At 47.3% G+C, this 26,282-nt stretch overlaps 1 protein-coding gene across 5 annotated transcripts in view; it reads right to left on the bottom strand.

Annotated features, from left to right (window-relative positions):
* Nucleotides 1-26,282, bottom strand: part of tut4 (terminal uridylyl transferase 4) — a 175,025-nt gene that overhangs the window by 60,052 nt on the left and 88,691 nt on the right. For all 5 annotated transcript variants that reach the window (XM_072510879.1, XM_072510876.1, XM_072510877.1 and 2 more), the window contains 2 exons: nucleotides 13,835-14,065; nucleotides 9,010-9,184 (listed from right to left, as the gene is read on the bottom strand). In XM_072510879.1, the coding sequence (XP_072366980.1) occupies nucleotides 9,010-9,184; nucleotides 13,835-14,065 (406 nt within the window). The remainder of the gene's footprint in view (nucleotides 1-9,009; nucleotides 9,185-13,834; nucleotides 14,066-26,282) is intronic.

The following is a 26,282-nucleotide window of genomic DNA, read 5'->3' as shown; positions in this document are numbered from 1 at the left end:
GAGATAGTATAAAACAGACAATAGCCTATTGGCAGCCCATTTTACATTCTGTCCAAAGTTCTTTCCAGTGGAAGTCAGTTTGGAGGATATTGGAAGGTAAGGGCAGCACGGTGGCACAGTGGTTACCACAGATGCCTCACGACACCGAAGTCCCAGGTTCGATCACGGCTCTGGGTCACTGGCTGTGTGGAGTTTGCACATTCTCCCCATGTTTGCCATGTTTCGCCCCCACAACCCAAAGATGTGCAGGGTAGGTGGATTGGACACCCTTAATTGGAAAAAATGAATTGGGTGCTCTAAATTTATTTTAAAAAAAGAATACTGGGAGGTGTATAAAACAGGCTGTCGATTCTCTATTGCCCATTATGGTATCATTGAAGATGAATTTCACCTCCAAACCTTCTCTTTGTCTCACACTGTGCTTCCATGAAAGGAGTCAGGTTAGACACACAGCACTACTGAATACAAGTGCAACAGTCAAAAATATTCCTGATGCCATGCCTAAAGGCAGTTCAGTGCTTTCCATGAAATATAAATGCCACAGTGGTGCAGCAAACTAGATTTAGGCACACTGATGTTTTAAATAAGAGGGTCTCCGTAATGACGACTTTTCACCTTGAGAAAACTTGCAGAAAAACGGAGTATGGATGACACATAAGAAATAGCAGGAGTAGACCGTTTGGTCCTTTGAGCCTGCTCCGATATTCAATAATATCACGGCTCATCTTTTACCTCAACTCCACCTTCCTACATTAACCTCATATCCTTTATTTCATTCAGTACCCAAAATTCCATTGATCTCTATCAATGCAGTTATCACCTCAGTCACATGAGCAAATTGTACTAACAAGCTCTTCCTAAGAGAAACGGTAAGAGAGTAATACATTTTCAAAACATTTTTCACTGATGTTATTTTAATTATTAAGTTCAATCCATCACTAACAGGTAAAATGGTGCAGTCACCTTCTGACGGAGTTTGATAATAAATTACTTGCCCGGAGTGAGGCTTAAACCCACAACCTCCTGACACAAGAGATGAGAGTGCTACCCCCAAACCAAACTGACATTTGTATACAAAGACTGGAAACAAAATAAAAGGGTCCATTCGCTAGTGCTGAAATATTGAACTTAATTAGTACCCTTCCAAACCTCAGCTCATTTCCTCCGCCCACCAAAAAATTGTACAATCTTATAATTTTCGAGGTTGTCAGACATTCGCTTCATTAGAAAATTAACATTATTGTTTGAAAAATATTTTTGTTAAAATTTAGAAAATTTTAACAATATGCACGCTTGCCACTCCAATCCCTTGACAGCAAACAGGTCTCCAAAATGTAAAACAAATAGGCCCCATCTCTGGTGGAAGCCCTCATCCGCCCCTCTCAGAGCAAATTTCACCTTCTCCACGGTAGCCTTGTGGATAGCACAATTGCTTCACAGCTCCAGGGTCCCAGGTTCGATTCCGGCTTGGGTCACTGTCTGTGCGGAGTCTGCACATCCTCCCTGTGTGTGCGTGGGTTTCCTCCGGGTGCTCCGGTTTCCTCCCACAGTCCAAAGATGTGCAGGTTAGGTGGATTGGCCATGATAAATTGCCCTTAGTGTCCAAAATTGCCCTTAGTGTTGGGTGGGGTTACTGGGTTATGGGGATAGGGTGGCGGTGTTGACCTTGGGTAGGGTGCTCTTTCCAAGGGCCGGTGCAGACTCGATGGGTCGAATGGCCTCCTTCTGCACTGTAAATTCTATGATAATCTATGAAATACAGGAACATCATTAGATCCCCCAGCCACACTGAGGCACTGAGGGGAGAAGCTGATCTCCACCTCAACAGAACTCGCCTGCGAGCAATCAACGAGGTGAAGGCTAAAATGCCTGCCCATGCTCCTGTCTGCAGCTCTGGCAGGTCTGACACCCCGAATTTGACATCCAGGAGACCCGGTTCCAATTCCACATGCAGAATCTTGGACACTGCGCTGAAAAGCGACCCCAATATTTCTCCAACTTCGGGCAGGGCCAGAACATATGTACATGATTTTTTTTACGGGATGTGGGCCAGTCGCCAGTTAGGCCAGCATTTATTGCCCATCATTAGTAGTCCTTCAGAAGGTTCTTGAACTGCTAGCAGTCCTTCAGGTGTAGGTGCACCCACTGTGTTGTTAGGGAGGGAGTTCCAGGATTTTGGCCCAGCGACAGCGAAGGAACGGTCATATATTTCCAAGTCAGGGGCAACCTGGTGTTGCAGTGGCTAGCAACGCTGCCTCACGACGCCGAGGTCCCAGGTTCGATCCCGGCTCTGTGACACTGTCTGTGTAGAGTTTGCGCATTCTCCCCGTGTTTGCTTGGGTCATTGTCCCCACAACCCAAAGATGTGCAGGGTAGGTGAATTGACCATGCTAAATTGCCCCTTAATTGGAAAGAAATTAATTGGGTACTCGAAAAAAAAGAAAAAATATTTCGAAGTCAGGGTTGTGAGTGACTTGGAGGGAACCTCCAGGTGGTGTGGTTCCCAGGTATCTGCTGCTCTTGATCTTCAGGTGGTAGTGGTGGTGTGTTTGGAAGGTACTGTCTAAGGAACCTTGCTATTACTGCAGTGCACCTTGTAGATGATACACAAGGCTGCCACTGTTCATCGGTGGTGGAGGGTTTGAATGTTTGTGGAAAGAGGAGCAATCAAGCGGGCTGCTTTGTCCTGGATTTTGTCAAGCTTCTGGAGTGTTGTTGGAGCTGAACTCATCCAGGCAAATGGTGAGTATTCTATTACACTACTGATTTCTGTCTTGTAGATGGTGGACAGGCTTTAGGGGGTCAGGAGGTGAGTTACTCGCCTTTCACCTGCCCTGGTAGCCACAGTATTAATGTGGCTAATCCAGTTCAGTTTCTAATCAATGGTAACCCCCAGGATGTTGATTGTGGGGGATTCAGCGATGGTAGTGCCATTGCATGTCAAGGGACAGTGGTTAGATCCTCTCTTGTAGGAGATGGTAATTACCTGGCACTTGTGTAGCACAAATGCAACTTGCCACTTGTCAGCCTAAGCCTGGATATTGTCCAGGTCTTGCTGCATTTGGACATGGACTGCTTCATTATCTGAGGAGTCGCAAATAGTGCTGAACATTGCGCAGTCCTCCGCAAACATCCCCACTTCTGACCTTATGATGGAATGGAGGTCATTGATGAAGCAGCTGAAGATGTATATGCCCAGGACACTACCCTGAGGAACTCCTGCAGCGATGTCTTGGAGCTGAGATGATTGATCTCCAACCAGCACAGCCACCTTCCTTTATGCCAGGTATGACTCCAACCAGCGGAGATTTTCCCCCCTGCTTCCCATTGACTCCAGTTTAGCTAGGCCTCCTTGATGCCATACTGGGTCAAATGCTGCCCTGATGTCAAGGGCAGTCACTCTCACCTCACCTCTGGCATTCAGCGCTTTTGTCCATGTTTGAACCAAGGCTGTAATGCGATCAGGAGCTGAGTGACCCTGGCGGAACCCAAACTGAGCGTCCGTGATCAGGTTATTGCTGAGTAAGTGCCACTTGATAGCACGGTTGATGACTCCTTCCATCACTTTGCTGATGATGGAGAGTAGACTGATAGGGCGGTAATTGACTGGGTTGGATTTGTCCTGTTTCTTGTGTACAGGACACACCTGGGCAATCTTCCACATTGTCGGGTAGATGCCAGTGTTGTAGCCGTACTGGAACAGCTTGGCTACAGGTGTGGCAAGTTCTGAAGCACAAGTCTTCAGTGCTATTGTCGGACTATTATCAGGACCCATAGCCTTTGCCGTATCCAGTACCTACAGCTGTTCTTGATATCATGTGGAGTGGATCGTATTGGCTGAAGACTGACATCTGTGATGCTGGGGACTTCTGGAGGAGACCGATATGGATCATCCACTTGGCACTTCTGGTTGAAGATTGTTGCGAATGCCTCAGCCATGTCTTTTGCACATATATGCTGGGCTCCTCCATCATTGAGGATGGGGATATTTGTGGAGCCTCCTCCTCCAGTGAATTGCTTAATAGTCTACCACCATTCACGGCTGGGTGTGGCAGGACTGCAGAACTTAGATCTGATGCGTTGGTTGTGGAATTGCTTAGCTGTGTCTATTACTTGCTGCTTATGCTGTTTGGCACACAAGTATTCCTGTGTTGTAGCTTCATCAGGTTGACAACTCATTTTTCGGAATGCCTGGTGTTGCTCCTGGCATGCTCTCCTGCATTCTTCATTTAACCAGGGTTGATCCCCTGGCTTGGTGGTAATGGTAGAGTGGGGGATATGCCGGGCTATGAGGTTGTGGATGTGACTGAATACAATTCTGCCGCTGCTGATATCCCACAGTGTCTCATGGATCCCCAGTCTGGAGTTACTAGATTTGGTCGAAGTCTATCCCATTTAGCACGGTGGTAGTGCTACACAACACAATGGGGGGTATCCTCAATGTGAAGATGGGACTTTGCCTTCACAAGGACTGTGCGGTGGTCACTTCAACTGATACTGTCATGGATAGATGGGTCTGCAGCAGGCAGATTGGTGAGGATGAGTCAAGTATGTTTTTCCCTCTTGTTGGTTCTCTCGCCACCTGCTGCGGTCCCAGTCTTGCAGCTATGTTCTTTCGGACCCGGCCAGCTAGGTCTATGATGGTACTACAGAGCCACTCTTGGAGCCACATTGAAGTCCCCCTCCCACACCGCTTGCAACTATCCTCCACCTCCTCAAACAGCTGGCTCATCTTTGCTTTCGTTAAGTGCAGCCTATACACCACTTTGAATTGAATCAACCATAAGTCAGACCGTAAGACGGTGCTCCTTCTCCCGGCATACAAGCAGAAACTCAAGCGGGAGAATCCAGCTAAGAAGGTTGTGCAGTGCTGGTCCGAGGAGACAGAAGAGCTCTTACGTGACTGCTTAGAGACAGTGGACTGGTCCATATTTAAGAACTCAGCGACCAACTTAAATGAGTATGCCACCACCGTCACAGACCTCATCAGCAAATGTGTGGACGACTGCGTGCCAAAGAAAGCAGTACGTGCGTTCTCAATCATGGCTCAATCGCGAGATTGACTCCCTACTGAAGGACAGATCTGAGGCGTTCAAGGCAGACGACCCTGACCTATACAAGAAATCCAGGTACGACCTCCGCAAAGCCATCCGAGATGCCAAGAGAGAATATCAAACCAAGCTAGAGTCACAGACAGACTCTCTGCAGTTGTGGCAAGGACTAAACAACATAACGGGCTACAAAGCCGATCTCTGGCAGCAGCGCACCCCTCCTCGATGAACTCAATGCATTCTATGCTCGGTTCGAGCAGGTAACCAACAATCTGCTGGCGAGTGCCCCAGCAGCTCATAATTCACCCATACCCACCATCACAGCTTCCGAAGTCAGATTGGCCTTCCTGAAAGTGAACCCTCGGAAGGCAACACGCCCAGACGGGATCCCTGGTCGTGCACTCAGAGCCTGCGCGGACCAGCTGGCAGAGGTATTCACGGACATCTTTAACCTGTCCCTACTCCACTCCGAGGCCCCCACCTGCTTCAAAAAGACCACCATCATACCGGTACCAAAGAAGAACCAGGCAACGTGCCTCAATGACTACCGACCAGTGGCCCTGACTTCAGTCGTAATGAAGTGCTTCGAGCGGTTGATCATGAAGCGCATCACCTCCATACTCCCAGAACGCCTTGATCCACTACAATTCGCATACCGCTGCAACCGGTCCACATCAGACACCATTTCCGTGGCCCTACACTCATCCCTAGAGCATCTCGAAAACAAGGACTCCTGCATTAGACTCCTATTTATTGACTACAGCTCCGCCTTCAACACCATAATCCCAGCCAAGCTCATATCAAAGCTCCAAAACCTAGGACTTGGCTCCCCACTCTGCAACTGGATCCTCGATTTTCTGACCAACAGACCACAATCAGTAAGAATGAACAACAACACCTCCTCCACAATAGTCCTCAACACCGGCGCCCCGCAAGGCTGCGTACTTAGCCCCCTACTCTACTCCCTGTACACACACAGCTGCATGGCAAAACTTGGTTCCAACTCCATCTACAAGTTTGCTGACGATACGACCATAGTGGGCCGGATCTCGAATAACGATGAGTCCGAACACAGGAGGGAGATAGAGAACCTAGTGGAGTGGTGTAGCGACAACAATCTCTCCCCCAATGCCAGCAAAACTAAAGAGCTGGTAATTGACTTCAGGAAGCAAAGTACTGTACACACCCCTGTCAGCATCAACGGCGCCGAGGTGGAGATGGTTAGCTGTTTCAAATTCCTAGGGGTGCACATCTCCAAAAATCTGTCCTGGTCCACCCACGTCGACGCTACCACCAAGAAAGCACAACAGCACCTATACTTCCTCAGGAAACTAAGGAAATTCGGCATGTCCAAATTGATTCTTACCAACTTTTACAGATGCACCATAGAAAGCATCCTATCGGGCTGCATCACAGCCTGGTATGGCAAATGCTCGGCCCAGGACCGCAAGAAACTTCAGAGAGTCATGAACACCGCCCAGTCCATCACACGAACCTGCCTCCCATCCATTGACTCCATCTAGACCTCCCGCTGCCTGGGGAAAGCGGGCAGTATAATCAAAGATCCCTCCCACCCGGCTTACTCACTCTTCCAACTTCTTCCATCGGGCAGGAGATACAGAAGTCTGAGAACACGCACGAACAGACTCAAAAACATCTTCTTCCCCACTGTTACCAGACTCCTAAATGACCCTCTTATGGACTGACTTCATTAACACTACACCCTGTATGCTTCATCCGATGCCAGTGCTTACGTAGTTACATTGTATATGTTGTGTTGCCCTATTATGTATTTTCTTTTATTCCCTTTTCTTCTCATGTACTTAATGATCTGTTGAGCTGCTCGCAGAAAAATACTTTTCCACATTGACCCGTACCAACTTTTACAGATGCACCACAGAAAGCATCCTATCGGGCTGCATCACAGCCTGGTATGGCAACTGCTCGGCCCAGGACCGCCAGAAACTTCAGAGAGTCGTGAACACCACCCAGTCCATCACACAAACCTGCCTCCCATCCATTGACTCCATCTACACCTCCCGCTGCCTGGGGAAAGTGGGCAGCATAATCAAAGATCCCTCCCACCCGGCTTACTCACTCTTCCAACTTCTTCCATTGGACAGGAGATACAGAAGTCCGAGAACACGCATGAACAGACTCAAAAACAGCTTCTTCCCCACTGTCACCAGACTCCTAAATGACCCTCTTATGGATTGACCTCATTAACACTACACCCCTGTATGCTTCATCCGATGCCAGTGCCTTGTATACTTTGTGTTGCCCTATTATGTATTTTCTTTTATTCCCTTTTCTTCTCATGTACTTAATGATCTGTTGAGCTGCTCGCAGAAAAATACTTTTCACTGTACCTCGGTACACGTGCCAATAAACAAATCAATCCAATCCAACCCCAGTCTCGCACACGAGGCCAAGGCATTTCGCACTTTGCACCATAATCCTTCATCCATCTACGCACGGTACAGGACAGGGTGAATTGCCGCTACTGCTGCCACGCACGGTACAGGACAGGGTGCTCTCGGGGGTGTGGGTTGGAGTGGGGAAGATCTCGGCAACATACCAGGTGATGCAGGAGGAGGAGGAGGCCTCGGTGGAGGAGCTAATAGGTAAGTGGGAGGAGGAGCTGGGGGAGGAGATCGAGTAGGGGACGTGGGCATATGCCCTAGGGAGGGTGAACGCTTCCTCTTCGTGCGCGAGGCTCAGCCTCATACAGTTTAAGGTGCTGCACAGGGCACACATGACCGGGACAAGGATGAGCCGGTTTTTTGGGGGTGAGGACAGGTGTGTTAGGTGCTCAGGGAGCCCAGCAAACCACACCCATAGATTCTGGGCATGCCCAGCGCTGGAGGAATTTTGGAAGGGTGTAGCGAGGACACTGTCGTGGGTGGTAGGATCCAGGGTTAAACCGGGCTGGGGGCTCACAATATTTGGGGTTGCAGAGGAGCCGGAAGTGCAGGAGGCGAAAGAGGCTGGTATTCTGGCCTTTGCGTCCCTGGTAGCCCGGCGAAGGATTCTTCTCCAGTGGAAGGATGCGGGGACCTCAAGCGAGGAATTCTGGATCAACGATATGGCGGGGTTTATTAAATTGGAGAGGGTGAAATTTGCCTTAAGGGGATCGGTGCAAGGGTTTTTCAGGCGGTGGCAACAGTTCTTAGACTTCCTGGCAGAACGATAGACAATGGTCAGCAGCAGCAACCCGGGGGGGAGGGTTCTATTTTATTTTTGTTTGTCTATACTGGGGGATCTGAGGGGGTGTATATATTTGCTATGTTTGCTATGTGTTTCGCGGGTGTTAATTTATTATTTATGTATCGGGGGAGGGGGGCACTGGGTTGTTTTGTTTTGTTTTGTATTTAATTCTATTGGGTTCCTTTTACATTTTGTTGTTGATATTTTCTGAAAACTTTAATAAAAAATTATTTAAAAATTTAAAAAAATCCTTCACCCATCTCCAACTCTTCCTCCCACTTGGCCTTATCCTCCCTCATAATCCTGCTGTAGATCGCTGAACAACCTCACTCTCCAACTCCCCCACTGACAGCACCTCTTCCAACAACACAGTACAACGAGGAGGACTGTGCCACTGGGAAGCTTGGGAAAAGCTTTCTTGCAAAATTCTGTACATGCATATACCTGAAGTCCTCCTCACGCTGGGGCCCATACTTCACTCCCAGCTCCTCCAAGCTTGCGAATCACCCCTCCAAAAACAGATCCTTCATCTCTTTCTCCTCCTATCTCTGGAACCTCGCCTCCATCCTCACTGGCTTGACCTGTGATTCCCTGTTATTGGCATCACCCTCGACCCAGCCTGCAACTTGAAATGCCGCCAAAATTTCCCCCCAAATCATCAGCGTGGCTAGAAAATTAAACTTTAATTGGTTGATGAACATTTTATTTGTTATACATGTCAAATGTTGTTTTAGGTATATGTTCACCTCACCCTCAATGGCTATTCTCCTTTTCGGCCAGTTTTTATGCTCTCTTGCTACAAGATCTTTTACCCGTATACAAATGACGTATTCTTCCAACGCAAACTCCAGAGTGTAAAATTTCAGTAATTCTAGCCAGAGGTGTCCAAGAGAAACCTGATGCGTTGAACCGCACTTCAATGCAGCCTAAGAAAAACAATGAGAAAGCATAATAAATTATCTATTAAAAGTCTCTTCAGATCTTTGTGTTAGTAAAAAATAAATTTTCAGTACTGGGAAAAAAATCAGGCTTGTGCCAACATAACAAATTAAACTAATTTCACTGCAAAGTTCTTAGGTACTGGAAAGTTACCTCCAAATTAGGGCCTACAGAGACCAAATCTCAGCAGAAACTGTACAATAAGAAAATTGTGAATTAAAACGTTTATATATAAAGGCTCTGAGGGCGAAGGCCAAGGATCTGGAGAATAGGTTGAGGACCTGGAGAACAGGTCGAGGAGACAGAACCTCAGGGTTGTGGGGTTGCCGGAGAGGGTGGTCGGCCCGTGGCCAACCGAATTCTTTCCCCAGATGTTTGCACAGTTTGCAAAATGAACAGATGTCCCCTCCTGAGCTAGATAGGGCTCACTGGACACTTGGCGCAGGTCGCATGAGCTACCATGGGCGATGACAGTTTTTTTTCCACAGCTAAATGGGCCAAAGAGAAGCTGGATGTGAAGTGGGAAGGAAGCAGCATCCGAATTTCTCAAGATGTTGGGGCAGAGCTAGTAAAGAGGCATGCGACTTTTAATAGGGCTAAGTCAGCGCTATATAAAAGCACAGTGCATTTTGGAGTCGTGTACCCGGCGAGGCTGAGAGTTATGCATAACTCAAAAGATCACTTCTTTGAGACATCGGAGGAGGCGGAGGCTTTTGTCAAGGAACGAGGACTTGAGACTTAATTCAAAAGGTTTGAATGGGACATTAATGGGTGTTGATGGGATGGGATTGTTTGGGGATGTTTCAGCATTATGTATCTAATTTTGTTTATTTGGGGTTTACTGTTCTGTCTTGGAGTTTATATGTTGTTGGGAGAGGGACAAGGGGCCAATGTAGTCGGGGGGTAATGGTTAAGGCAACAGTATGGACAATATATGGCCCAAGGTGGGGTGTTGAGAATTGTAAAGACTTGAGTTTCGGTTATTCGTTTGCAGCAGGGGGCAGGCGGGGGAATCTTCCCTTTTGTTTTTGTTCTTTGGACCTGGTGGGGGGGGGGCTACCTCACTAGCAGTTAGGTCTTAGCTAGTGAACAGGAGTGAGGTGGGGGGAGGGGCTGTGGCCTGTTGGACCTATTGGGACAGGTTTTGATGTGTCTAGCGTGTTTGTTTGATGGGGAAGAGGCATCACAAGGAGGGAGTGTTGTTTGTTGGGAGGTAGTTTGCAGGTTCTTGACTTGGGAGGGGGCATGGGGAGAGAAAAGGGTGTTGACAGCGACCAGGGGTTTATCTTTGTCTCACTTTATGGGTGGGGTTGGTGGCCATCTTGGGTTGGCCTTAGCTCTAGGAACTTGGAGTAAGGATGAGATAATTCCTCACGGTAGAAATGGCTGACTTGAGAGGGAGGGTGGTATGAGAGACCCCCGACCAGACTAATCACTTGGGCCATGGGGATCAGACTAGGCTCTGTAAGAATTGGATGAGCCAGATGTTCCACTCAGGCTTTAAGAGCGGGGCCCAGGGGGTGGAGGAAACGGGGGGGGGGGGCCTTCTGGGAGATTATCCAGGTCAGAGACTCAGGTGGCAGGCTGCTGTCCGCTCCTGACAGTTTAAAAAAATAATAATTTAGAGGACCCAATTCATTTTTTTCCAATTAAGGGGCAATTTAGCATGCCCAATCCACCTACCCTGCACATTTGTGGGAGCGAAACCCCATGCAAACATGGGGAGAATGTGCAAACTCCACACGGCCAGTGACCCAGAGCCGGGATCGAACCCGGGACCTCGGCGCCGTGAGGCAGCAGTGCTAACCACTGCGCCGCCGTGCTGCCCTGCTCCTGACAGAGTTAATAGGGCATTTGAAACTTTTTATAAGAACCTTTATCGGTTGGAGCTGTCGGGGGAGGGGTGAGATCAGATATGTTGGAGTTGTTGGAGGGCTTAGAGTTTCCGGAGGTGCAGGAGGAAGAGTGTGAGGAGTTGGAGGAGCCGTTGAGCCCAAAGGGTGGATGCAAACAGGTAAGACCCTGGGTCAGGCGGGTCCCAATGGAGTTATACAAGATATTTACTGGACACCTGCTAACGTTATTGGTCGGGATGTTTGAAAACTCTGTAACATGGGCTCCTTGCCTGTGATGTTGATGCAGGCAACAGTGTCACCTCGATTGAAAAATGACATGGATCCCATGGAATGCGGGTCATACACCCAATTTCATTACTTCACGTAGATGCCAAGAAATTGGCCAAGGTGCTAGCGTTGAGGTTGGAACCATGTCTTCCTCAGGTGATTGGGGATGATCAGACGGGGCTTGTCAAAGGCCAGAAATTGTTGTCTAATGTATGGTGATTGCTAAATGTGGTGCTTTCCCTGTCTGAGGGGCCAGATCCAGAGGTAATCGTCATGTTAGACGTTGAAAAAGCATTTGATAGGGTAGAATGGGAGTATCTTTTGCAGTTTTGGAGAGGTTCGGGTTGTGGCCCAAGTTTGTGTCTTGGATACACTTGTACGAAGCTCCCTCAGCTAGTGTCCGCACCAATACCACAAGCTTGGGTTACTTTCAACTAAATAGGGGTACGAGACAGGGGTGCCTTTTGTCACCCCCTCTTGTTTGCATTGACGATAGAGCCTCTGGCCATTGCTTTGAGGGCTTTGGGTAAGTGGAGAGGGATAATCAGGGAGGGGTGGAGCATAGGGTATCCCTGTATGCTGATCGCCTTTTACTTTACGTGACAGGCCTGGTCCCCACCATGGGCGATATAATGAAACTTTTGACGTGCTTTGGCTCCTTTGCAGGATATAAGCTAAATTTGGAAAAGAGTGAGTGTTTTTCGGGTGAAACCTCCGGGGTGGGGAGCCAATCTAGGATTGCTACCATTTTGCATGGCTGTTTCCAGCTTTACATAGCTGGGGGTCCAAATGGCTCGGGATTAGGCCTGACTTTGTAAACTGAATTATACTAGTCTGGTAGGTAGAGTCAAGACCAACCTGCAAAAGTGGAATAATCTATCCCTGTCCTTGGCAGGCAGGGTTAAGTCGATCAAGATGAACATTTTGCCACGACCTTTGTTTCAGTTCCAGTGTCTGCTGGTTTTCCTTCCTGTATCTTGTTTTGGGAGGGTTAATAAGTTGATATCATTCTTAATATGGGCGGACAAAACCTCGAAGATTCGTAGGGCAGTCCTTCAAAGGGATAGACAGTCGTGGGGCCTCGTGTTGCCAAACCTGATATTTTATCATTGGGCCGCTAATGCAGAGGTAGTGTTGGATTGGTGCTATGATCGGGGAGCTACATGAGCGCAAACAGAATCAAGATCATGTAGAGGGACTGGTCTGGGGGCCTTACTCCCATTCTTACCAACAAAGCATTCGTTAAATCCTGCGGTTGTTTCCACTTCGAAGATATGGAGACAATTTCAACAACATTTTAAATTGGGGTCAGTGTCGAAGTTGGCTCCCATCGGTGCTCACCATCTGTTCAAGCCTGCGAGATTAGATGCCACGTTCCAGAGGTGGGAAGGGGCTGGAGATAGCGGCCGATTTGTTCCTGGAGGGGCGGCTTGCCAGTCCAGTAGAATTGACAGAATAGTTTGGGCTCTTGGATTCAGATTTATTCAGAAATCTTCTAAGTTCGCAACTTTGCGAGATAGGTTTCTCCACAGTTCCTGTGGCGTCGCCAACGCCTCTAATAGAGAGGGTTCTTTCGCTCGCAGGGTCGGAGGAAGGGAGCACTGCTGGTATTTATGGATTGAATTTGTCAGATTTGGTGTCACTGGAGGGGGTTACGGCTAGGTGGGAGGAGTTGGGGCTCATATTAGATGACGAGGTGTGGAGCGAGGCCCTTCACAGGGTGAACTCCACGTCATGTGTGAGGTTTGGTTTGATCCAACGTAAGTAAGTTTTTCGGGTGCACCTGACCAAATCTAGAATGAGTTGTTTCTTTGCAGGGGTGGAGGACAGGTGCGAGTGCTGTTCAAGAGGTTCGGCTAACCGTGTTCTGGTCTTCCCCATTCTCATGGTTTTTTTTGGTCTCCATCTTTAGTACCATTTTGGCGATTCTGAAGATTGAGTTGGAGCCCTGTCCCTTAATGGCCATACTTGGGGTGTTAGACTCACCGGATCTGCAGACGAGTGCGGGGTCCAGTGTCCCGACCTTCGCCTCACTGATTGCCCGGAGGCGAGTACTGCTGGGTGGAGGTCACCATCTCCACCCAGTGCCTTGTTGTGGCTGGCAGAACTGATGGGAGTTCCTATACCTCAAGGGAGTCAAGAACACCGTGAGGGGAGCAATCAAGAGGTTCTATTGGAGATGGAGCCTTTTATTGTTTGTTTCAAGGAATTAGTCACTGTTAGTTGTTGAGGGGGGAGAAGGGAAAGGGCGTTAGGTTTTGTGAGAGGGTGTTTATGTTGTTGGACTTTTCATGTATGTAATTGTGTTTACTCTTTGTTATGTATTATATAAAGTGAAAAATGTGAATAAAATATTTTTTTAAAATACTATAATAAAGAAAGATAGAAATAATTTTACACCAAATTATAATGGGAGCACGGCTCAACAAATAGTGAAAACCGAAGTAAGATCACAAAACTGTACACAAAGTATAACAGTGTGTCTTTAAAAAGAAGAGAATATGTTGTACTTACTTTGCCTTGCTTTTCCTTCAATGAACTACTTTGGTTATTCGGTTCAGCGATTTCTGTTTTTTTATTTGCAGATTTTCTGTGATCTGCTTTATTTGAGCTTTTGCCATCTCCATTACTTGTGTTTTTTGTTTCCCCAGAGTTTGCTGGTCTGTGCTCCCATAATACATATTCATCATTCTGCATTCCTTTCAGGTGATATTCATCGATTCTTTTCAAGTCAAAACCTTCAATCTAGGATTCCAAAAAAATGACAAATAAACTTTCTCCACTAGTTCACAATTAAAACTGGGGGAACAGTTTTCGGTACACATTTTATAAAATGCATTTTGGGTAATTTCAAGAATTGGCTCCACCAGTTAACTTATAAAATACAACAATTTATTACATCTATAAATAACTATTTACAGAGTGCTTAAAATATCTTTGCACACTCAGCTCCAGGGTCCAACTGCTGAGATAAGTCCCAACACGACCCAGTGAATTCACAACTCCATTCCGGGTTGGACTAGCAGGTCACATGACTCATCCTTCAGAAAGTCTCTTAAAGGGAAAGAGGCTACAGGTCAGTTACTTGTTTTATTTTATCTTGTGTTACACATCCCCCTAAGATCAAGCCGCAGCTGTCCTGTCTGTGACATATCCTGTACTTCTACTGTAAATGGCAGAACCCTCAGGAACATTAACATAGAGTGATCTGGGCGTGCAGGTACACAGTTCCCTAAAGGTGGCAACACAGGTGGTCAAGGAGATTAAGAAGGCATATGGCTTGCTCGCCTTCATCAGCCGGGGCATTGAGTCCAGGAGTTGGGAAATCATGTTGCTGCTATATAAAACCCTGGCTAGGCTGCATTTGGAGTGTTGAACATAGAACATTACAGCGCAGTACTGGCCCTTCGGCCCTCGATGTTGCGCCGACCTGTGAAACCACTCTAAAGCCCATCTACACTATTCCCTTATCGTCCATATGTCTATCCAATGACCATTTGAATGCCCTTAGTGTTGGCGAGTCCACTACTGTTGCAGGCAGGGCATTCCACACCCTTACTACTCTCTGAGTAAAGAACCTACCTCTGACATCTGTCTTATATCTATCTCCCCTCAATTTAAAGCTATGTCCCCTCATGCTAGACATCACCATCTGAGGAAGGGGGCTCTCACTGTCCACCCTATCCAGTCCTCTGATCATCTTGTGTGCCTCAATTAAGTCACCTCTTAACCTTCTTCTCTCCAACGAAAACAGCCTCAAGTCCCTCAGCCTTTCCTCATAAGATCTTCCCTCCATACCGGGCAACGTTCTGGTGGATCTCCTCTGCACCCTTTCCAATGATTCCACATCTTTCCTATAATGAGGCGACCAGAATTGCACGCAATACTCCAAATGCGGCCGCACCAGAGTTTTGTACAGCTGCAACATGATCTCATGGCTCCGAAACTCAATTCCTCTACCAATAAAAGCTAACACACTGCACGCCCTCTTAACAACTCTCTCAACCTGGGTGGCAACTTTCAGGGATCTATGTACATGGACACCGAGATCTCTCTGCTCATCACACTGCCAAGAATCTTACCATGAGCCCAGTACTCTGTCTTCCTGTTATTCCTTCCAAAATGAATCACCTCACACTTTTCTGCATTAAACTCCATTTGCCACCTCTCAGCCCAGCGCTGCAGCTTAGCTATGTCCCTCTGTAACTTGTAACATCCTTCCGCACTGTCCACAACCCCACCAACTTTAGTGTCATCTGCAAATTTACTCACCCATCCTTCTACGCCCTCCTCCAGGTCATTTCTAAAAATTACAAACAGCAGTGGCCCCAAAACAGATCCTTGTGGTACACCACTAGTAACTGGACTCCTGTCTGAACATTTCCCATCAACCCCCACCCTTTGTCTTCTTCCAGCTAGCCAATTTCTGATCCAAACTGCTAAATCACCCTGAATCCCATGCCTCGGTATTTTCTGCAGTAGCCTACCGTGGGGAACCTTACCAAAGTTCCGGTCACCACATCATCGGAAGGACGTGGAGGCTTTGGAGAGAGTTCACCAGGATGTTGCCTGGTCTCGAGGGTGTTGGCTATGAGGAGAGGTTGAATAAACTAGGATTGTTTTCACTGGAAAGACGGAGGCTGAGGGGAGACCTGAATGGGGTCTACAAGATTATGAGAGGCATGGACAGGGTGGATAGTCAGAGGCTTTTTCCAAGGGTGGAAGTATCAATTACAAGGGGGCACAGGTTCAAGGTGAGAGGGGGGAGTTTAGGGGAGATGTGTGGGGTATGTTAATCACACAGAGAGTGGTGGATGTCTGGAACGCGCTGCCAGAGGATGTGGTGGAAGCAGCACATTAGCAACATTTAAGAGGCATCTGGATGGGTCGATGAATAGGGAGGAAATAGAGGGATACAGACCGAGTAAGGGCAGAAGGTATTTTTTTAGTTACGGCATCGTGATCGGCACAGGCTTGGAGGGCCGAAGGGCCTGTTCCTGTGCTGTACTTTTCTTTGTTCTTTGTTTGTTCTTTGTACTACATCCCTCCTCCTTTAAGTCCCTTTTTACACATTGGAATAATTAAATTACACAATTGCCAAAACAGTAACGTAATTAAAATTGTACACTAGTTCATCAATAACTCAGTCTGTCTGGTGAAGACTTCTTTCTCGTAGAGCGAGGTAGTTCTGAGATTCTCCTATTGAGGTAGTTACTCTGTTGGCCATATCTCACAAGAACCCGCTCCTTGTAGTGACATTTCACCTTCCTCTGTTTCTACTGTTCCTGTTCTGGCGTGTTACTGGCTGGACCGACAGTTCACTCTTCAGGCAACCCACATGCTTCCTGCACAAATAAACCAGGTTGTAACACTGGCTCTTGGGATGGCTATCGTCCACACAAGTGGTCCACATGCTTCTTTAAAATCTTGTCCTGTACTTTAACTTCATAGAAAACCGGCCCTGTTTTGGCCACAACTACTCCTGGAACTCAATTTGGTTTGTTACTGAAATTCTTCACAACATTGGACCCTCTATCTCGAATGCTCTTGCACTTTTAAATGAACAGCGGTTCTTCTGGCTTGTTTCCACCCTCCCTGCTAAGTTTGGGAACACCAGGCTTAACCTGGTACTCAACCGAAAACCCATCAGCAGCTCAGCTGGAGAGACACCAGCAGTCACATGTGAGGTGATCCTATATGATAGCAGGAACCGAATCAACTTGGTGCTTAAAGATGCGGGTGGTTGCTTCTTCAAGCCAGCCTTGAAAGTCTGCACTGCTCTCACAGCTAGTCCATTGGATGAAGGATAGTACAGTGCCTTTCTGATATGTTTTATTCTGTTCAAAGTCATAAACCTCTGAAACTCGGCACCAGTAAAAGCCATTCTGTTGTCTGAAATGAGGGCCTCTGGTGTTCCGTGGATCGCAAAACACTGGTGCAGCTTCTCAACTGTGGCGTAATAAGTTGTGGATCTCATTTCAAATGCCTCCATCCACTTTGATTGGGCATGCACTAATAACAAAAACATTGTGCCCATAAACAGTCCCACAGTGGACATGGACTCTAACTTCTGGTCGACCTGGACATTCCCGTGGCTATAACGGGGCTGCAGCAGGCAACGGAGCTGGGGCAGACAACGGAGCCGCGGCAGGCAACGGAGCTGAAATTGGCACTGATAGTCAGTGCTTTACCATTCTTTCCATTGCAGCTTCGATGCCAGGCCACAACATGTAGCTTTTGCTGTGGAGCATCTTCATTTTAGACACACACGGATGGGCACTGTGTAACTTTTCCAGTAATAATTCTCTTCCTGGCCTGGTGACGGCCACTCTCGATCCCCAAAGGACAATACTATCCTCACAGCTGAGCTCATCTTTCCGGAAATGGTAAGGCTTAATTTCCTCTGAAGCTCTCTTGTTCTGCCATCCATGCAATATCATCTGTTTCACCTTCGACAACAATGGGTCTCTGCTTGTCCAGTACTTGATCTGCCAGCTGACACTGGCAACATGCCTAGTAAATTCATGTCTATTGTTCTGGTAGTGTGGGGAGTGCACCCATCACTGGCAAAAGAATACAACTCAGTGTATCTGCATTGGCTATCTGCATCCCTGGATGATATTCAATGGTGTACTCATAAGCCGATAAGAACAAAGCCAAACGCTTTATCCAGGTCAAAGCTATTGGTGGAAACGCCTTATCTTCCTTGAAAAAAACCAACAGTGGCTTGTAAACTGAAATGTCTCCAAAATAGATACTGATGGAACTTTTTAATGCCACAGATGACAGCTGGACCCTTTCTCGCGAATTGGGAATAGTTCTTCTCTGCATCTGCAAGGATTCTCGACGGATATCCCACAGGTCTCTCCGACCCATCATCCAGTCTGTGGCATAAAACTGCCTCAACGCCATATGGGGATGCATCACCTGTGGTGGGGTTGAAGTGTACCAGTAAACACGGCAACTGCAAAAGCTGCTTGATTTGGTTAAATGCCTCTTTACGTGGTGCCTCACAGAATCATCTCTGGTGTTTCTTGAATAATACGTGTAGTGGAGCTAACACCATTGACAGGTTTGGGAGGAACTGCCCATAATAGCTAACCATCCCCAGAAAGGAATTGAGTTCTGAGGTATTCCTAAAGGCCAGTGTCTCCTTAATTGCTCTCACCATGTCCTCCATGGAGTGTAACCCTCGTGCATCCACCCGATAACCCAGGTAACCCACCTCATTTGCCTGAAAGGTGCACTTCTCGCTCTTGAGGCGCACTCCTGCTTCCTGGAATCACCAGTATTCCTGGAATACTGCTTCCAAATGCAATGTGTTCTTCTATAAATCTTATTACTAATACATCATCCAAGTACACGGCACCACCCAGCAAGTCTTGCTGTAATCTCTCCATGGTTCTTCAGAATATAGCATACGCTGATGAAAGTCCAAGGTCAAGTTTGTATACTGGTACAACCCCTGATGGGCATTTATGGTCACATATTCCCTCGAGGCATTGTTCAGCTCCAGATGCTGGTAGGCATGACTCATGTTTAACTTAGTTAACGTTTGATCTTCAGCCAGTTTTGTGTAAAGATCTTCGATTTTGGCGATGGGGACTTGTTCAGCTTCTCGGCCTTGTTCACTGTCAGCTTGTAATTCCCACAGAATGGTTTTATCTTGTTTCACTCCTGGCACAATTGGTGCTGCCCATTCTGCAAATCGCACTAGTTGAATGACGCCTAGGTCTTCCAGCCTTTTCAACATCGTTATGGCCTTCTCCAATAACACACAGGGCACAGGTCTGGCTCTGAATGGCTTCCAGGTTCACACAGATCCTCGCCTGTACTCATTTTATTTTTCCCAGTTCTTCCTGGAAAACATCTTGGTTCGTGCTGATGATCGTGTGTGCATCTCCCTCTTTGATGCTAAAAATTTTGAGCCAATTTAATTTGTTCTCCTGGAGCCAGTCATGCCCCATTAAATTGGATCCCTGACCAGCCACCATGACTAAAGGCAGCTGAGTAGATTGCTGTCGATAGCTCACTGGAGTCATTGCTGCATCTACTGTATCCTTCATGGCCCAGGTATATGTCATCAGCCTAGTGTCAATGTTTGTCAATCTCAGGGGGTGGACCCCTTATTGAAGGTACCAGTAGGTCTGCTCCCCCACTAGGGTGGCTGAGGCTCCAGTGTCCACTTCCATCCGTAACACCCTCCCGGTTAGATACATAGAAGATAGGAGCAGGAGGAGGCCTTTTGGCCCTTCGAGCCTATTTCCATATTAATTTCCTTGCTTGGACCAGCGGCTTCACTCCTGGGGCGACTGCTGCTTTCGGTTTCCTGCCCTAAATGTTGGACTGCGCTACTCAGAGTGCTTTGTAGTTCCCGGGTGCTCTTCTCCGCACTCTCCATGGTAAAAGCAATCACTAGCGCCTTTTTAAAATCTAAGTTCTGCCAAAGCTTCTTCTGTATGGCTTAATAGTTAACATCAAATACGAAACAATCTCTCAGCATCCCATTCAATATATGCCCAAGTCGCTTTGGTCTGCAATCTTCCTGAGCCTCGCCATAAAGGCGCCAATAGTTTCTCCTGGGGCTTTCCCGGTCAAATTTAACTTGTAATGCTGCAAAATTACCGGGGTGGTGGTGTCCTTTGTGTAACTCGACGATCTTTGAGAATGTTTTAGCATCGGGGGCATCTGGGGACGTTAATCTTTGAATCAGACTGTATGTCTGTGTTCCACATAAAATTAACAAAATTACTCTTTGCGCCTCCTTCCCCCTCCCTCTATTTCATTCATTGGAATATAAAAAATAGGAGCAGGAGTGGGCCATCTGGTCCCTCGAGCCTGCTCCTCCATTCAATAAGATCATGGCTGATCGTTTTGTGGACTCAGCTCCACTTACCCGCCCGCTCACCATAACCTTTTATTCCTTTATCGGGTGGAGTGGGAGTATCTTTGGGAAGTGTTGCGGAGGTTTGGGTTCGGGGAGGGGTTCATCAGTTGGGTCAGGTTGCTATATACGGCCCCGGTAGCGAGTGTGGCTACGAACCGGCGGAGATCGGAGTACTTTCGGCTGTACCGGGGGACGAGGCAGGGGTGCCCCCTATCCTCCTTGTTGTTTGCACTGGCAATTGAGCCGCTGGCCATGGCACTGAGGGAATCTAGAAAATGGAGGGGATTGGTCCGGGGGGGGGGAGGAACACCGGGTGTCGTTGTATGCCGATGACCTGTTGTTGTATGTTGCGGATCCAGTGGAGGAGATAGCTCATAGAATTTACAGTGCAGAAGGAGGCCATTCGGCCCATCGAGTCTGAACCGACTCTTTGGAAAGAGCACCCTACCCAAGCCCACACCTCCACCCTATCCCAGTAACCCCACCTGGCACTAAGGGCAATTTTGGACACTAAGGACAATTTAGCATGGCCAATTCACCTAACCTGCACATCTTTGGACTGTGGGAGGAAACCGGAGCACCCGGAGGAAACACACGCACACACGGGGAGGATGTGCAGACTCCGCACAGACAGTGACCCAAGCCGGGAATCGAACCTGGGACCCTGGAGCTGTGAAGCAATTGTGCTAACCACTATTCTACTGTGCTGCCCCTGAGATGGTGGCGGTCATGCGGATCCTTAGGGAGTTTGGGGACTTTTCGGGGTATAAATTCAACGTAGGGAAGAGCTCTTTGTGGTGCATTCAGGGGACCAGGGAAGGGGGATAGACGAGCTACCGCTGGAGAGGGCGGAAAGGAGCTTTTGGTACCTAGGGATCCAAGTAGCTAGGAGCTGGGGGCCCTACACAAGCTCAATTTGACGCGGTTGGTGGAGCAGATGGAGGAGGATTTCAAAAGATGGGATATGCTGCCACTCTCGCTAGCGGGTAGGGTGCAGTCGGTCAAAATGACAGTCCTCCCGAGGTTCCTCTTTGTGTTCCAGTGCCTTCCCATTTTGATCCCCAAGGCTTTTTTCAAACGGGTAAGCAGGAGCATCATGGGATTTGTGTGGGCGAATAAGACCCCGAGGGTGAAGTGTGTGTTTCTGGAGCATAGCAGGGATAGGGGGGTCTTGGCATGGTCGAATTTGTGTGGCTATTATTGGGCTGCCAACGTGGCGATGATCCGCAAGTGGGTAATGGAGGGAGAGGGGGCGGCGTGGAAGAGGCTAGAGATGGCATCCTGTGTGGGCACGAGCCTGAGGGTGCTGGTGACGGCACCGCTGCCGCTCTCGCCGACAAGTTACACCACGAGTCCGGTGGTGGCGGCGACGCTGAAGATCTGGGGGCAGTGGAGGTGACACAGGGGCAAGGTGGGAGCCTCGGTTTGGTGACCGATTCGGGAGAATCATCGGTTCGTCCCGGGAAGGATGGATGAGGGGTCTCGGAGCTGGCATCGGGCAGGGATTAGAAGAATGGGGGACCTGTTCATCGATGGGACGTTTGCGAGCCTAGGGGCACTGGAGGAGAGGTTTGGGCTACCCCCCGGGAAACGCTTTCAGGTACATGCAAGTGAGGGCGTTTGTGAGGCGGCAGGTGATGGAATTCCCGCAGCTTCCGGCACGTGGGATTCAGGACAGGGTGATTTCAGGTGTATGGGTTGGAGAAGGCAAGGTTTCAGCGATTTACCAGGAGCTGAAGGAAGAGGAGAAGGCCTCGGTGGAGGAGTTAAAGGGCAAGTGGGAGGAGGAGCTTGGGGAGTAGATGAGGGTCTGTGGGCTGATGCCCTGAGTAGGGTTAATTCTTCATCCTCTTGCGCCAGGCTCAGCCTAATACAGTTCAAAGTTACTCACAGAGCGTATATGACAGGGGCGAGGTTGAGTAGGTTCGGGGGGGGGGGGGGGGGGGGGGGGGGGGGGGGGAAGAGGCCGGTATTCTGGCCTTTGCGTCCCTGGTAGTCCGGCGGAGGATTTTGCTACAATGGAAAGATGCAAAGCCCCCTAGTGTGGAAGCTTGGATCAATGACATGGCAAGGTTCATTAAGCTAGAGAGTATAAAGTTTGCCTTGCGAGGGTCTGTGCAAGGATTCTCCAGGCGGTGGCAACCGTTCCTAGACTATCTCGCGGAGCGTTAGGTGGAGGTCAGCAGCAGCCCAGGGGCGGGGGGAGGGGGGGTTCTTTTGGGGTGGCGTTTGGGTGAAGGTGGGGTTTTCCCCCCTATTTTGTGCTTTTAAATGTTATATGGGGGGTTATTATATATGGGGGAAATCCAATGTATAATTTCTGATTGTTGTGTTTTTGCTTCTTTTTTCTTGTGGGGGGAGGGGGTTTGTTGAAAATTTGTTGGAAAATTTGAATAAATATATATTTTTAAAAAACCAAAACCTTTTATTCCCTTACTGTTCAAAAATCTATATACCTTTGCTGTAAAAACATTTAATGAGGTAGCCTCAACTGCTTCACACTGGGCAGGGAATTCCACATATTCACGACATTTCAGTGAAGAAGTTCCTCCTCAACTCAGTTCTAAGTCTGCTTCCCCTTATTTTGAGACTATGCCCCCTAGTTCAAGATTCACCCTCCAGTGTAAACAACCTCCCTGCATTCTATCCTATTTATTCCCTTCATAATTTTATATGTTTCTGTAAGATCCCCCTTCAATCTTCTAAATTCCAATGAAGCTCCTCATAAGCTAATTCTCTCAACTTGGAATCAACCTTGTGAATCTCCTCACACACCCTCCAGTGCCAGTATACCCTTTCTCAAGTAAGGAGACCAAAACTGTACACATTACTCCAGGTGTGGCCTCACCAGCACCCTATACAGCTGCAACATAACCTGCCTGCTTTTAAACTCTATTCCTCTAGCAAAGTAGGACAAAATTCAATTTGCCTTCTTAATTACTTGCTGCACCTGCAAACCAACTTTTTATACACAAGGACACCAAGGTCCCTCTGCACAGCAGCATGCTGCAATTTTTTACCATTTAAATTAGAGTCCATTTTGCTGTTATTCCTACTAAAACGTCCTCACATTTACCAACATTGTACTCCAGCTGTCAGTCCCGTGCCCACTCACTTAAACTATCTATATCCCTCTGCAGACTTTCAGTGTCCTCTGCACACTTGGCTCTTCCGCTCATCTTAGTGCCATCTGTGAACTTTGACACATTACACTTGGTCTCCAACTCCAGATCATCTATGTAAATTGTAAACAATTGAGGACCAAACACTGATCCCTGAGGATTACCACTAGCCACTGATCCTCAACCAGAAAAACACCCATTTATCCCCACTCTGCTTTCTGTCAGTTAACCAATCCTCTATCCATGCTAATGCATAACCCGTAACGCTATGTGCTTTTATCTTATGCAGCAGCTTTTTGTGCGGCACCTTGTCGAATGCTTCTGGAAATCCAGATACACCACATGCACTGGTTCCCCGTTGCCCACCGCGCTCTTAATGTCCTCAAAGAATTCCAGTAAATTAGTCAAACATGACCTGCCTTTCATGAACCCATTCTGCGACTGCCCAATGGGACAATTTCTATCCAGATGTCTTGCTATTTCTTCCTTAATGATAGATTCAAGCATTTTTCCCACTACATTTTCCCATTAAGCTAACTAACCTATAGTTACCCACCTTTTGTCTACCTCCATTTTTAAACAGTGGCATCACATTTGCAGTTTTCCAATCTGTTGGAAGTGCTCCAGAGTCCAGCGAATTTGTAAATTACCACAAGCGCATTTGCTATTTCCCCTGTCACCCCTTTGAGTACCCTGGGATGCATTCCATCAGGGCCAGGAGACTTGTCCATCTTTAGCCCCATTAGCTTGCCAACACTACCCCCTTAGTGATAATGATCGTTTCTAGGTCCTCACCTGCTGTAGCCTCTTTGCCAACAATTATTGGCATGTTATTTGTGTATTCCATTGTGAAGACCGACACAAAATACCTGTTCAATGCCTCGCCCATTTTCTCACTTCCCATTATTAAATCCCCCTTCCCATCCTCTAAAGGACCAATGTTTACCTTAGCTACTCTTCTTCGTTTTATATATTTGTAGAAACGTTTGCTGTCTGTTTTTATATCCTGAGCTAGTTTACTCTCATAATCTCTCACTTTTCATTATAGCTTTTTTTCGTGCTTTCTGTTGACCTTTAAAGATTTCTCAATACTCTAGTTTCCCACTAATCTTTGCCACTTTGTATGCATTTTCTTTCAATTTGATACCCTCCTTTATTTCCTTAGATATCCATGGCTGATTATCCCTTTTCCTACAGTCCTTCCTTTTCACTGGTATATACTTTTCCTGTGCACTGTGAACAATCGCTTTGAAAGTCCTCCACTGTTCCTCAATTGTCCCACCACAAAGTCTTCGCTCCCAATTTACCCTAGCTAACTCTTCCCTCATCCCATTGCAGTCTCCTTTGTTTAAGCACAGGACACTTCTATTGGATTTTACCTTCTCACGCTCCACATGTATTTTAAATTCAATCATCCTGTGATCACTCCTTCCGAGAGGATCCCTAACTATGAGATCATTAATTATTCCCTCCTCATTACACAAGACCAGATCTAGGATAGCTTGCTCCCTCATAGGTTCTATTACATACTGTTCGAGAAAAATATTACGGTTACATTCTATGAACTCTTCCTCAAGGCTGCCCTGACTGGCCTGGTTTAACCAATCGACATGTAGATTAAAATCCCCCATGATAATTGCCGTAACATTTTTCCATACATCAGTTATTTCTTTGTTTATTGCCTGTCCCACCGTGTTGTTATTATTTAGTGGCCTATAGACTACACCTATCAGTGACCTATCCTCCTTACTATTTCTAATTCCACCCAAATGCATTCAAACTTTTTCTCTATATAACCTATATCATCTCTCACTACTGCCCTTATGTCACTTTAAATATCAGAGCTACACCACCTCCCTTTCTGTCCTTCTGAATAGTCTGATATCCCTGGATATTTAACTCCCAGTCGTGACCATTCGCACCGATAAAGAATTTTATGCATTTCACATACTGTACTCAATCTTCTGTCGCAGGATCAAATGGCTCTCGTTTGCCGAAAGAGGCATTTCGTCTGTTCTCTTTCTTGTCGGCTGGACCTATCTGGGCTTGTTCTGCAACACTTAACATCAGACTTTTTTCCACTAATTCATGCAATCTAAGTTGCGGGTCTTTACCTCATCACCAATGTATTAACTTCAAGAATTGGCTCCACCAGTTAACTTATAAAAAATAATTTATTACATCTATAAATAACTACTTACAGAGTGCTAAAATGGTTTTTTCAAGCTCAGCTCTAGGGTCCAACTGCTGAGACAAGCTGCTCTAAGGTCCAACTGCTGGGCCAGGCCCCAACATTTCTCAGTGAAATCCTAACTCTGTCCCTGCTTGGATTCCTTCCTCAGAGAAAGTCCCTGAAAGGGGATAACCCCTTAAAGGGTCCAGCTACTAGACATGGAAATACACCTTGGTCGGTGGTACAAAAGGGCAGGAACAACCAATATGGGGAGGTTGTGGTGCAGTGATATTGCCACTGGACTAGTAATCCGGAGACCCAGGGTAATCCTCTGAGGACGTGGGTTCAAATCCCACCACGACAGATGGTGAAATATGAATTCAATAAAAATCCGATCTGGTTCTCACAATCGGCACAGGCTTGGAAGGCCGAAGGGCCTGTTCCTGCGCTATTTTTTGTTCTCTTTGTTCACTCATGTCCTTTCGGGAAAGGAAATCTGCCACCCTTCCCTGGTCTGGCAAACATGTGACTCCAGATCCATAAATGCCTTCTGAAATAACCTCACAAAGCACTCAGTTCAAGGCCAATTAGGGATAGGCAATAAATGTAAGAAATGATGGTCCAACCAGCGACGCTCACCTCCACTGAATGAATAGAAAATACAATCCCAACACCATCCATTTTGCACCACTGCCTAAGACCAGTATCTACACCATTTTGTATTGCTACACTATAGAACAAGGGGGAAGAAAGTGGCTTGGGGATAGTGTCACTGGACTA

The sequence above is a fragment of the Scyliorhinus torazame genome, chromosome 7 (assembly GCF_047496885.1).
Source record: "Scyliorhinus torazame isolate Kashiwa2021f chromosome 7, sScyTor2.1, whole genome shotgun sequence".
NCBI lineage: Eukaryota > Metazoa > Chordata > Chondrichthyes > Carcharhiniformes > Scyliorhinidae > Scyliorhinus > Scyliorhinus torazame.
The sequence above is the reverse complement of the archived record's forward strand: the minus strand, read 5'-3'. Positions and strand labels throughout refer to the sequence as shown.